The sequence below is a fragment of the Orbicella franksi genome, chromosome 14 (assembly GCF_964199315.1).
Source record: "Orbicella franksi chromosome 14, jaOrbFran1.1, whole genome shotgun sequence".
Classification (NCBI taxonomy): domain Eukaryota; kingdom Metazoa; phylum Cnidaria; class Anthozoa; order Scleractinia; family Merulinidae; genus Orbicella; species Orbicella franksi.
Window position 1 is genome coordinate 14,093,946 of NC_138158.1, and position 13,775 is coordinate 14,107,720.

The 13,775-nt window shown below is 38.9% G+C and overlaps 1 protein-coding gene and 1 pseudogene across 2 annotated transcripts in view; both read left to right on the forward strand.

Annotated features, from left to right (window-relative positions):
- The window catches only part of LOC145467435 (uncharacterized), a 267,594-nt pseudogene that overhangs the window by 235,989 nt on the left and 17,830 nt on the right, over window positions 1-13,775 (forward strand). The gene's annotated exons all lie outside the window — the stretch shown is intronic.
- On the forward strand, window positions 11,389-11,761 carry LOC145467512 (uncharacterized). Its single transcript, XM_081451057.1, has one exon. It carries the CDS (start codon window positions 11,408-11,410, stop codon window positions 11,744-11,746), a length of 339 nt encoding a protein of 112 aa, XP_081307183.1. The 5' UTR covers window positions 11,389-11,407; the 3' UTR covers window positions 11,747-11,761.

Genomic DNA, 13,775 nt, shown 5'->3' on the forward strand with positions numbered 1-13,775 from the left:
GAAATAAAAGGACAATTTTGAGTTTTTAAACTGGAATAACGGTGAATTTAATTATCCAGTAATGTCTCTGAACTTTCCATCGAAACATTGAAAAAACGAGAACACATGGCCGTGGCTGATAGCGTACGATAGCTCAGCCAATCAGATTAATTGCAGTACTTGCATGAGTATACTAGTAGAGATTTATTTATCCAATTTATGTGAAAATGGTACTTTAATTGCATAGAAGGTCTGGGAATAACTTTCGAGTAAATCGAATTAATATCGGCCGGTGAAATGCTTTAAAGTTACATCAGAACTGACTTCACTCGGTATACATTACCAAACAGATTGCCGTTTGCATTGCACTAAGAACTTCCTATTCCATTTGTATTTATATTATGTTTTTCAATTTAATTTCTAATTGGGTTAATCAATTAGCCGTGGTTACACCACATGATTTTCATAGCATGCGTCGAAATTTGAGGTTTTTCATCGTGTACATTTTTGCAAATTAAAAAAAAATTGTGAGCCCGATAAAAGTGATCTGAAAATCCATCCGTTGTCATCCTGCTTATTTACCATGATTGAAAATTAGAATTCGGCGAGAAAGTATAACGACAGGGATTAGCACAAATATTTCTCTGCTATTCTTGTTGATTAATCATCCGATAGACTTACCCAGCTATACATCATAAACTTTTCAATTTAAATTACAATAATAAAAGCCCTGGATCATTATACCAAGTGAAAACCATATTGCTTTGTAACCTCGGTTAACTTTCCCCCAATAAGTAATGGTAATAGGACTGAGTGGAGTCCAATTCGGTCTGTTATCATAAGAGTGATAACAAAATCGGACGACCGCAGAGCGGGAATCCAATTTGTTTATTACGAGTATGATTACAGACCGAATTGGACGACACAAAGTCTTATTACCAATTAATCATAAAAATTACAGTTTCCGAGAGAAGAAGAATAGCCGAGTTATAAAAGAAAGGGAAAATTTGCGTTAAAATACCTACAAAGGAGATGTAAACATTCTAAGGTCACCGCGCCTCCTACCGGCAATTAGGCGACGAAAACACAAAAGCAAGCGCGCGCGCATGCCCGCACGTAACTACAACTTTAAATGTGATTGGTTGATTTAAACTACAACTTTGAATGTGATTGGCTAATTGAACTGTCCGATAACAAACTGTTCGATAACAACTTGGCAAGTGAATTAGTGGAAAGTAGGAGTTTTTAAACCAATCACAATCGAGGAAATTGTAATTTTTACGATTTAATAGGTTTCTCTGCAAAAACTGAGTTTTCCGAGGTTCCTTGGCAAAAGGCGATGTATAAAATAAATTATCATCATTACCGTTAATCAGGGCCTCTTCATATGAGCCCGGTCAACCGGGCTGGCTCGGTTTCCGAGATCTCTCCTCGCCACTCTTTGCTTCGTGAAATTTTCGATGTGTTCATTTGAGAAGACGGGCTGGTCCGGCTACCGAGATCTCGGTTTTTGCGACCGAGACCTCGGCAACCGGGATGAAAATTTCTCATATGAACCCTTCAGCGCGGGTGACCGGGACGAAACTTTTTAGACAAAATAGCTTCGCTTTCCAAACATAGCGGCCAAAATGGCATAATTTTTGTCTTTAATGTATCTCCATTTTAGGAGTATGCGAATTAGTTTTATTAGTAAAGTTACAAGAGTCCACAAAGCCACGACAGTCGCGAACGATGCAAGTTTATGTTTCACCATTTTGGTTGTGTTTTTTGGATTTCATCCCGGTCGACCGGGCTGAAATTTCCCATATGAACAGACCACAAAATTGGCCCCGGCAACCGAGCCAGCCCTGTTACCGGACTCATATGAAGAGGCCATCAGAATGAAGAAGAGTCCTTTTTGTTTTCAACGGCCGCGTTTACCAAGAAGACGAATAATATGTCTCAGGCGCATAATGTGTCGAAAATTAAGTGCGTCTAGGTAAATACGAGACCCATTAAACTCTAGTTCTTTTTCACAAATAAAGTTCTTGGAAGAGAGATCGTTGGTAGCTTAATTACAGATTGAGTACATTTCCAATTCAGTGAAGTTGGTTTGTTTTATTTGCCTCGTATTTTTAAACTAGTGGAATAACGTCTCCGTTTCACGCGTCTTTCAGACGCATGAAATTGTTCAGAGTTCATCTGACGTTTAATGCAGCCTATTTCCGTACTAACTAAACGCATTATCCGTCTAAAACGCTTTATTCTAAGCCTTCTTAGGTAAATACGGCCAAAACGCATACCATTTTTGAAAAACTTCAATTTAATCACATGTATCACGTGTTTCTTTAAAATCGTATAGCCTTCTTAGCAGTTGTTTCCTATTCGAGAGCACAAGCAGCTTGTGAACGATTAGGGCACGAGACAAACAAGAAAAAAATGTTATGGGGAGTGGGGTAGATTTCCAATTCAGTCAAGTTAGTTTGTTTTATGCGTCTCGTATTATTCGTCTGAGAAGTATAACGTGTCCGTTTCATGAGTCTTCCAGACGCATGATATCGTTGGGTTCGTCTGACGTTTAATGCGTCCTATTTCCGTATTCACTAAACTTATTGCACGTCTAGAACGCATTTTTAGTCTTCCTAGGTAAATACGGCCAATGCGCCTACATTTTTTGAAATTCGATATGTGGAGGCGGCTTGGTTAGGGAGGTCTCGGTTTTAAATCTCCCTCCCTGCCACTAGATGCACTTGTGTTCGGTGGTCCTGAACTCAAATTCCCCACATCTTGTAAACAGCCAACTGAGATGGGATATTAAACAAGTTTCAGTTCTATGTACAATATTTGTTCCTTCATTTATAGTGTTCAATTAGCACAGCAGTGCTAAATACCATGAAACTGAGACAAAGTGACATAACTATTTATTCTTATCACGTGTTTCTTGAAAATCGTATAGCCTTCGTAACAGTGGTTTCCTTTTCGAGAGCAAAAGCAGCTTGTGAACGATTGGGACACGAGGCGGAGGAAAAAAGTTATGGGGAGTGGGTTAGGAGATAAAAGCACTCTCTTCTGCCTCATCTCGTGCTTTTTGTTCCGTTCTTTCACCCCTTCTTGTTGGCAGGGCCTCTCATTCTCAGATTCCTCGTGCCTCTTTCGTTCCAAGAAAGCAAGCGACTGCTTCGCTGACTAAAGCTCAAGCAAAGTTAAACATTTAAAGTCCTTCATTTGAGTCAAACGAGATTTGTCGTTGGATGGCAGTTTCGTGTTTTAGTAAATTCTGGAATGTGTGTGTTCAACTATAGCTGTCACCTTTAACTCGCTCCTTCCATTTCCATCTCAACGTATGTGTCTTGGTATTTTTCCAATTTGTTGTTTCCTCAGAGATAACAGTCCTAAACTAGAACATCTGGCAACGCTTTTACTCTACACGAGCGAAGCGTTTACTAAACTGATTGATGTGTTCATTGAATTTATGAACAAAGAATCCGTTCTTTACATTTCAATGCTGGAATATATATCTGACGCACGTTCAGAAACAAAACTAATCATTAGGGTTGAAAACATCCATAGTGAATTAAGTCGTTACGGTAATATCAAAGCGTTTCGCTACTAGTTATCTTTTGACAAAGTTCTTATCTCTGCTGAAGACACCGCCAAGATGTTTTGTGTATTTCTCAGTTCTCTACTTTATTTTTGCAATAGATCGTTTTCACGTGACGTCATCAAATTCCAAAATCCAAAACTAAAGAGTCACGAAAATTTTTATCCTCACAAGGCATAAGGGGATCTAAACTTAAATCTGTTTACAACTTTTCAGCTCAATAGTGTGCTTGGTTTAAAAACCAGTGCCGTTTGAAGTTCAGAGTTATGTCGGTGCGTGACATACCACTCCGATCGCGTTTGTGGAGAAATATACACTTATCTAGTGAATTTTAGCCTTTTTAGGAGTTAAAATGTTAGGAAAAGTGCTTGTGTAAATGTTTGTTGGTTCAGTTCAGATAATCAGTCACCTAGATAGTCAAAGTAAGTTCCAGATGTTTGCACTATTTTCCGGCCGCCATGTTGGTGGAGCACAGAGCTCCACCAACATGGCGGCTCCATACTGGGCTCTGTAAATTTGCGCAAAACATTTCGACGAATATCTGAAGTTTGGGAAAACGCAGAGACCCAAAAATTGGAGAAGTTTCTCCTTTACCTGTCTCCTATAATATTAAAATTTCTCGACTTTATCCACTGAATAGTGTTCGATTTATTTTTTCGTTGCGTGACAGTGAAAACCATCTATTGAGTTGAAAACACAAGACATGGTAATTAATTTAATACTGTCTGAAAACTATTGTTAAAGGTCAAATGCAACGAAATTTTCACAATTTTTCTTTTGTCGAAAAACCTTTATAAAAAAGTCAGTTACACCAACATGAAGCAGAATCAACTCTTTAAAATAAGCTTTGTGTGAACTATGGCGCCCAAGACACGAAAATCCGAGGATTTCCGAGAGCTTCACGAAAGCGAACCAGAAATGGCCGCGCTTGGAGTGGAAACGAAATTATAGGTATTTGTGACGTTATATTTGGCGAGCTCATTTTCGCAACCAAATAATTTACTTGAAATTACTGAGTTTGTTTCAAGGATTTCCTGGCGTTTATTGACTTGCTGATGTATAAAATAGATCAAGATCCTGCTGTCTTATTTGGAAATGTCCCAAAACGGCCGTGTAAGTTCGAACCATGGGAATCAGGCAACGATTCAGTCGATATAAACTTGAGTGGATCAGACTCGTCGGGTGAACAAGATGGCATCACGATATCAACAACGAAAGAATCGACCACATAGATTGGTGAGCCTTTCTGAATATGTTGAAAATTGCTGTTCAAAGATTAGTAATAAATTAATGAGTAAAGTTCATCTTCGAGTCTTTGCCTTGTTTTATTTTGCAAAAGATGATGTTTACAATTTTCTTTCGGTCAGTAAGAAAAGTTGATTAGCTCACCTGATATAAGCCCTTACTGATAGTTGTTTTGGGCGAACGTTTAACGCTTAAGCTCATCTTGTTTTTGTCGTTTTACAGGACATGTAGTTGCTTTTTCGTCGTTAGAATGCTATGGGTTGCAGGGTTTTCACAGGTCAGAAAAGTGCTAGGGAAAATTAGTTCATCAAGGTTAGGTAATTTTATTTTGTATCAGGGAATTAACATCGACATTTTGAAGGAAAATGAAATAAAATTAAAATATAACATTACTGGAATCTCGAATACTATTTTCTTAACAAAGAAGTAAATTTGTTGAAAATGTATCAGTCGTAAATGGCTGGAATTAAAAAATATGGCTGTTAGGGAGGTAAAAGGTAATGTCTACATACGAGCCAAGTGGCTCATCAGGCCAGAGCTAAACCCGGTTTCGGTAGCATAAAGCGACCGGGAGTATTTCTACTCCCCCCCCCCCCCCTGGATGGGATGCTAGTCCACCGCAGGCTTACCCCCCAGCATCAAATTCGCCAGTATCCATTCATACACCTGTGTGGAGAGAGGCACTGTGAGAGTAGAGTGCCCACGAACACAACATAATGTCCCCGGATAGGGCTCGAACCCCGACCTTTCGCTCCTGAGTCGAGCGCACAAACCATGAGGCTACTGCACCTCCCACAATGACCAGTACTGTAGGATTATATATTTAAATTGCTTTTATTCTTCCTTTGTGATACTATTCCCTGCATTTATAAGCGCTTACCTGCCCATTTAAAATGTGTCCGTGTATTTTGATAAATTACTAACTTACTTGCTCACTGAAGCATTATACATGTAGCTTCCTACGGCTATTCACACCACATCAGCTAGACATCAATTAAACTTTATTATTTATAAATTAAATGACATACAGTACATGTACTGAATGTAAAGATCCTGGTTTTGGTTTCCAAGTAAGCACTCTGGCCTCAATTAGAAACATGAGAGATGTTCAAAACGAAAAATATTCTGACAGAACAGATATGAATTAACCCATTGGCACCTGAAGGGATAATTATGGCACACCCATCTCAACATGTTTCAAGAACATACAAATCCAGACAGATAAGTTATTTCTTCAGTTTCAACTAGACATGCTCAAAGAGAAATAAATAGCTCTTTTAGGATTTAAAAAGAGGTTAGTGACGTTGCTAAATTTATTGCAAACTCCCAGTGGAGGAAATCTCATGTGAAAGCCCTGTGGATGCTTGTTGCCTCTTTTTGCATAGTAAAAAGATGAGAATTGTGATATTATCATTTGTCTCATGGTGAGGTCACTAGAGTTATAGATCACAACACAACAACTGCTCACTGCTAGAAGTCTCCATCAAGAAGTACCATTTATATCATGCAAGGGGGCTTGTGATTGTTGCATTCAATCCATCTCTCCAGGAAAAAGTTTATTTATCAGTACGCTGATGAACAATGAAAATTCCTACAACATTGTAGCATTACATGACCGAGGCAATGTCCACAGTAAAATTCTCTTCCTAGATATTTAGCAGTGTTTTACTTCGCCTTCAAAAAAGAAACAACAGAAACGAAAAAAAAAAAAAAAAAAAAAATGGCCGAGGCAAGTGGCTATAGTAGCTACGGCCTTGACTGAGGGTATTTCGGGTGAAATGCCTTGTCTTCTTCACTCAACAAAGTACCACTAAGGGTTGCAAGCCAGAGGTAAGAGAATATAGTCGTACTATGTTCTTGGTTTAGGCCTGTCAGTTATGAAATCCTGGATAAAAGCATTGGATACCATTTATGGGTTTGATTTGTATGTGTGCTTTAGGATGGCATCTTTCAGTTATCACTCAAAGCTCGAGTCACACTGACATTACTCTACTTCAGGAATCTGACTTCACTTTCCAGGCTAGTACCCCCATCCCTCTTCCTTAACGCGGGATGCACTGAAAACAACCTGAAACTTCATCCCAGCACTGAAGTTACGACTAAAAAAAATCCTCAATACTCTTGTAAAAAGTATGTTTATATTTTGTTCAACTAATAACAATGTTGTTGCAGAAAATTGGTCTTACTTAAGCTTAGTATATACCACACAAATGAATAGTGCTTTTCCGCTCTCTGATTGGTTAACTCGGAGGTGATTAGCAAGTACTATTCACCTCCGAGCAGCCGGCGCGAGAGATTTTAAAATTTTCAACCGCTTGTCACACATAAAATAACGTTTTGGTCCGCTAATTATTCAGCTTGTGTGGTATATACTAAAACAATTATTCACCTCACTGTCGGTGAAATTGATGGACCTCCACTTCGGTGAATAATTGTTAATTATTTACAAATCACGATGGCGTGAAATCATGTTAAATGACAAAAATCACACTTTTCTAGTTCCTTTTTTTATTTCAACTAGACTAAGTTTAGAAAATGAGATTGTGAATCCAAAAAGTTAAACTTGATATAATAAAAACCTCGCAATAGTTTTATTTAGTATATACCACACAAGTGAATAGTGCTTTTCGCGCACGCTGATTGGCTAGCTCGGAGGTGATTAGCCAAGTACCATTCACCTCCGAGCAGCCGAAGAAAAACAAAATGGCTCTCCGTTTCAAATAAATAAAGTTACTCTTAAACAAATAAAGTTACTCTTTGGTCCGTTAGTTATTCAACTTCTGTGGTATATACTAAAATAATTATTCACCTCAGTGTCGGTGAAAGTGGTGGATATTTACCTCCACTCCGCTGAATAATTGTTAAATACAGCGACTTTACCCCGGGCTTTACCTCGCTTTCTGCTCTTCACAATATGGCTGCCGCTGCCGAACAATTGCATTCCGTGTGGGTAGAGCGTTTGTTTCTTGGATGTTCGTCGTCAACGCTTGGCTTTACGGCATATGGTACAGCTCCGAAGGTTTTTGGGCTTGAACTCGAGACCCTGCTTAGCGATTACGAAAGATACCGCTTCGAGGTTTCTGCTGAAATGTTTGCTGGTAGCGCGAAGATGAGATGAAACTAGATGAAACAGTTCCCTACATCGCTTCTCATCCTTTAAAGGGATGTAACCAGGGTCATACCACAGATTTTCGAGTGATTGCTACAATTAACGCTGCACAAAACACTCATATTTGCCCTAATACTTTGTTGTTCTGAACGGGAGCTCACCAATTATGACGTCACAAAATTCAGTTCCGACAATTGTCCGAAGTTTCCACTAACCGTTCCGTTTGTAAAGCGAAGAAAAATAACTGTTTTCAAGGTCTAATATCTCGGCGGCTTTTTGACTAAATCAGGTAAAATCTTGGGTTATGATTATTTGGATTAGTATCTTTTATTTTAACTTTTAATCAAACTAGGCCCAATTTCGTTGCATTTGACCTTTAATAATTATTGACTTCTTACTTTATATACTCTCTGTTTGACGTTTTGGCTTTTCCCCAATTCTTTCCAAGTCTTCTTAATCCTGTCGCAGAAAATAGAATAAAAGATCATATCAACCAAGTTAAAAATTTAAGCATTTGGTTTAAATGTTTGGTTGAATATTAATGCTCGTTTATCAAGCACAGTCAGTTAGCCCAATTTGCAAAAAGCCACTGCATAAAAAATTCCTGATTCTCAGTATCATATTACACACCCTCCATTTAAAATACGTAGTCCATTCATAGTCAAATGAAGGACCACTTTCCACTCAAAATAATAATAAAATACAGCCTCGCTTTGTAGAACAAACGGTAAAATGTAAACTACTCTTCTCTTACTGTAACTTTGGAATTACGGAGAACTCAAAGTCCCTCCGAAAGAAAGAGACAGGAGGTAACTCCGCATGCGTGTTGACAGCTGAGCTCAAGACTTAGCCGTCTGGTGGTTATTTTATTAGCAGTCTTCTTATGTCTCACCTTGATTAAAATCTCCTTACCGGGTTATAGCCTCTGTTTTGAAAAATAGCGTCTGATCCACGCTGACTGGCATGAAATTACATTCCATGACATTAAATGAAGCGTCTTAAAGGCTGAGCACATACCATCACGGAACCAGTTTCGAAACGAGTTCATACCACACAGACGTGAAGATCTACTGTTATTAAGCGTTGCCTATCGTTTTAACTCTTCAAGCATGACACACTTTGTGTATTTTACCGTGAGCGCGAAACGTTACTCACAGGACGATCGGTAAATCCCATGTTAATAAACTAAACATCAAACGGTTTGCTACAACAAAGTCACCACGATGATTGGTGTAATTAGAGTTTATTGAAGCGAAGCAATGTAGATGTTAAACCACGTAAATGTTTAACTTCGTTACGCGCTTCAAACGGTTTGCTTATGCTCCTAGTCCGAATTCAAGGCTGAACTCTCAAATAAGGAGTTAGACAAAGCGATATAAGAATGTTTGCTTTCTAAGTCTTAGTAAATTCTCTCAAGGAATCAAGGGGTTTCAATAAAAGCCGGCGGTCTACCGCCGCCTGTAGGACCTCTTATCGCTGTCTGTTTGGATTTCATTAATGGAAATAGAAATGTTATTAATAAAAAAAAAAGCAAATACAACAACGACGACGACCACTGAAATTTTTAAATGCTACAAAAAAGCAGGCAAACTAAACGTTCCAAAGAAATAGCGTACATGTTGTTTGTAGTCGCTGATCAGTGTTATCACTGTTCATTTCAGGATACCTAAGACATCTGAATGATTTAATAATATGATTTAATTTTTCATTATTTTATGATTATTGAATACCTTAATAATGAACCGTGGGAGAATCAATGAAAAGTTGAAAATGAAGTTTGTTTTGTAAGAAAGAATTTTGTTGTAAAGTTTATCTCATTTAATTTTTTCTAAAGAGTTAAAAATCAGTTTGTTGCCATGTTGGCACATTTGAATGAGTAGCAGAGAGGTTGTACTTGTTTCAAGAAAGGACTTCAAAGAAATTACTGCCTAAGTGGATATCAAGTGTCATGAGAGAGATATCTGCCTAGAAAGGTATTCAAAATGCACCTCTGCAAAAAATTAATAACTTGTTTAAAAAAAAATCCTGTTTTGTGGTCAATAAAAATACCCATCAACAGCACGCTTTTTGATGCCCAGAACGCTGGAAATAGCATTTCCGAGCTTCTAGATTTCAAATTTTTCTGAGGGAGCATGCCCCCAGACCCCCCTAGGGGAAAAGGGCCTCACGGCCTCTTTACTGGTCACAGCCGCCTATTACACCTTCAGCGGCCGCTTATAACTAACGTTACTGAAACCCCCGAGGAATGTTAATGATGTTATGTTACTCTCTAGACTACCAGTAGTCCCTCTTTTCGCTTAGTCCGTCGTGACTGACGCGAAAGAAAACTGCAAGAGCAAAATAGCCCCGCGTATTCCTGGGTCGAGGAGCGCGCGAGAGGACGGATGAGGCAAAAACATGCCGTGAGAAGTATATCTTCGTTCAATGTTCGCTCAGCGAAACTGCCAAAAAATTAAAAAGGAGACAGCGAATGAGGCATCTTGTAACGATTTTCGCTGCGTCGGTAGTATTGCGAAGATTTCAAATGCAGAGTTTCAACCGAGAATTTACATTATGTATTGACATAGGAGTTCATCCAATTGCGGTGAAATGTTTGCCGATAGCAGCGGAAAGTTTCGGGTGAATGTGTGGTTTCAAGTGAAAGTCCGGTGCACAGGGTTCAATCTTTCAAATGGACGGTAGAAAGGCCAAGCTCAGTGAATTCATGTTCGCTGACTTAACGATGCTGTTGAGCGGTGAACTAATGCGCTCGCAGTCGGGTTGGAGGCGGAAAGCTTTGCTAAACAAAACACTTGGTAAATTTAAATCTTTCAAAAGCTAAGCCTGTTGGCAGATTCGCAAGAACATCACGGCCACGGCCTTGCGAAGCGCCATTCCAACGCTTCGATTTGCTCCGGTTCCAAAACATTCCTGCAAGACGTCACACGTATCTCGAATGTTGACAGCGCGTTGTCAACGCTCCTAACATAAGCCAATCATATTTTTGCGTTGTGAAAGCAACGCATAATTCAAATTCTTCTTTCGCGCGCTCCTCGACCCAGGATTTCGCGCGGCGTGACGCACGACGGACGACGCGCGACGGACTAAGCGAAAGAGGGACTACTCGTAGTCTAGTTACTCTCCGTAAGAGTCGGCTTCCCAAATGAACAAACCTCAATGTTATGTAAGAATTAGTGGAAAATACTTGACCTGATTAAGAGAGGTGCATGACGGGGACACTTATTATGCCTGATATGGAGATCAAGAACGAAACTATTGTCCCTAAATTGAAGGGAAGTTTTTTCTTGTCAAACATGGCGTACCTACAAGGCGACAAGTCTAATGACAGACCCGCTGACACTAACATTACATTTAAAACAAGTCGCTTATATCGCTAAAGTAGTGAGGGAAAAAATGCAGATCGTTTTTTCATGCTATGACATATATTGACTTAAGAAATATATTGTTTTTGTGTTGTTTAAATTTCACACTGTGTTTCTCAGGTCATTGTACGCATGTTTTGGTCTCTTCTTAGAAATTCATATCAACCCATGGATTTCCAGGGATTCCAGGATCTGATGGCATGCCGGGAATGCCTGGCATTCCGGGAGCCCAAGGACCGCAGGGAAGAAATGGAGTTAGAGGACAGACTGGTGACAAGGGGACGCAAGGAATGCTGGGACAAAAAGGGAGAGAACGGAAATGAAGGGCCTCGTGGAAAGAGCGGACTGCCAGGAATGATGGGAATAAAAGGAGCGCCGGAAATTGTGGGAGATCAAGGAGTAAAGGGTGTTAAGGGAGAGAAAGGAGAAAGCGTGACAAGCCCTTCTAGCGCAGTACCACAAACCAACTAGTACTGGAAATAATGTGCGTGGACAAATCTGAATGATAATCAAGATAACGGCAAGATCAAGGTAAGAGAGAAATGTTCTGATTTGAAATGGCTCCGAACAAAATAATTCGACGAGGGTTCCTTTGAATAAAAATCAGGGTTCTGGTGGGGCCTTCATTCAACTCACTTTAGGGGCAGAAAAGTTTCATCTATGTATTGCAGTTGCACTTTGATTTAATTGTGGCCTCTTCCATTATCATTAGTAGTAGAATATTTAATGATTTTTAAATTGTATTTTTCCTTGTATTTTTCTATTTGAATTTGTAATTGTAGTTGTTTGGTAGATTTTAAGGACCACAATGAGAACTACTGGTTTTACTAGTAATTGCCATATCCAATAAAGGCATTATTATTATTATTAGTTGTAGTAACCATGATATCATGATTAGATACGGAAACATGTTTGACAGGTTTAACAGACATCAAATTATGTAAATATTATAGCATTTTGTAAAGCTTAGCTCTAGTTTTTGTCACAATAAACACTCCTATTATTATTATTAATAATTAAATAAAAAAATTATTATTATTATTATTATTATTATTATTATGAAATGATTGGTGCCTTTCCGCGCGCGACTCTCCCTATTTTTCCGTGAGCCATTTACGCGCTGGGCCCTGGGCCTAAATACAAGTGATATATTCTACAGGGACTCATCAATTTCTTTTTCAGTTTCTTTTTGTATTTTTGCATTGAAAAAATCAGGCATTTCGAGTGGTAGCAATAACTGGGTAAATTAATAAAGAAAATGAAGGTTAAAAGTTTCAAAAGTGGTCCTCGGTCGCATTTACGAGGTGGTCACGTAAACGAGGTTCTTACATAACAAGTTAACTGAGATGCATGACTGAGGTTTTTGTTTAGGGCCAATGTGGTGGTTGTGTTAACGAGCCGTAGTGGTCAAAAGGTTAAACTGTACCGGCATTTCTTTTATTATTCTATATATGTAGTTTTTCTGCCATCATTTCACAATCCCAGAGTCTACTGAAACAGAGTTAGAGAGAACAAAAAATGCTAATTTTGAGTTCCTGAACCTCGTGCCGAAACTTCGGATAAATGAGAAAATAAATTGCAAAGGCCGATAGCGTACGATAACTCAGCCAATCAGATTGTAGAATTTTAAGATGGTAGTTTTATTGCATAGAACGTCCGGGAAAATTATTCGAGTAAATTCATCAATTGTTGTTAGTCAAGTGTTAGGTCTCATTAGAACTGACTTCGTTTCCAAAATTTTCGGTTCAACGGGTCGCGTTTCGGAAATTCAACACTTTCTGGATCTTTGTGGAGTTTTTTTCAGGAAATTTCCTCGCCATTTGCGCTCGTGTCGAAATTTTCGGAAGTTTTGGTTGATTGGAAATCGAATGTGCCCCTAGTTTGCCTAAATTAACCTACTAATGAGAAGCAAGATGATCTGCTAATTGACAGACTTTTCTTCAGACGTACCGTGCTAGTGTAGAAGTTTGGTGAACATGGCTTCTTTTAGAGATTCGTTATGGAGCGTTGCGAGTTTTTGAACTTTCACAGTGCATGTCGAAAATTGTGATCTTCATTGGTTCGTTAACCAGTCTCGCAATCAAATCAAATAATTCGGAGACCCCAAAAATGATCTGAAAGCGAATCCGTCATCATCCATGTTATTCACCATGGTTGAAGCTAAGCGTGAAAGCAAAAGTAACGACGAGGAAGCAAAGCGCAACTATGTCTGCGTCATTCTTGTTTTTCAATGATCCGAGGGACTCACCCAGAAAAGCATCATAAGCTGTAATTACAGTAAGTAAAATCCTGGATCTTTATACGAAGTAAAAACCATGTTGCTAATTTACCTCTGAGGTAAAATCGATTGCTCATGAAAAACTCAGTTTTCCGAAGCCAATATTGCATTTTCCTAGGTAAAATGGCCTCCCCTGAGCATGGCTGCTAATGCAAAGTGTTCCTTGCCTTAAGCAAAAGGCAAAAGACGATGTCTAAAATAAATCACCATTAACGACGATGA

Bases quoted from the DNA above. Each gene is read 5' to 3' on its own strand.
- LOC145467512 (XM_081451057.1), top strand. From the start codon at position 11,408: ATGTTTTGGTCTCTTCTTAGAAATTCATATCAACCCATGGATTTCCAG.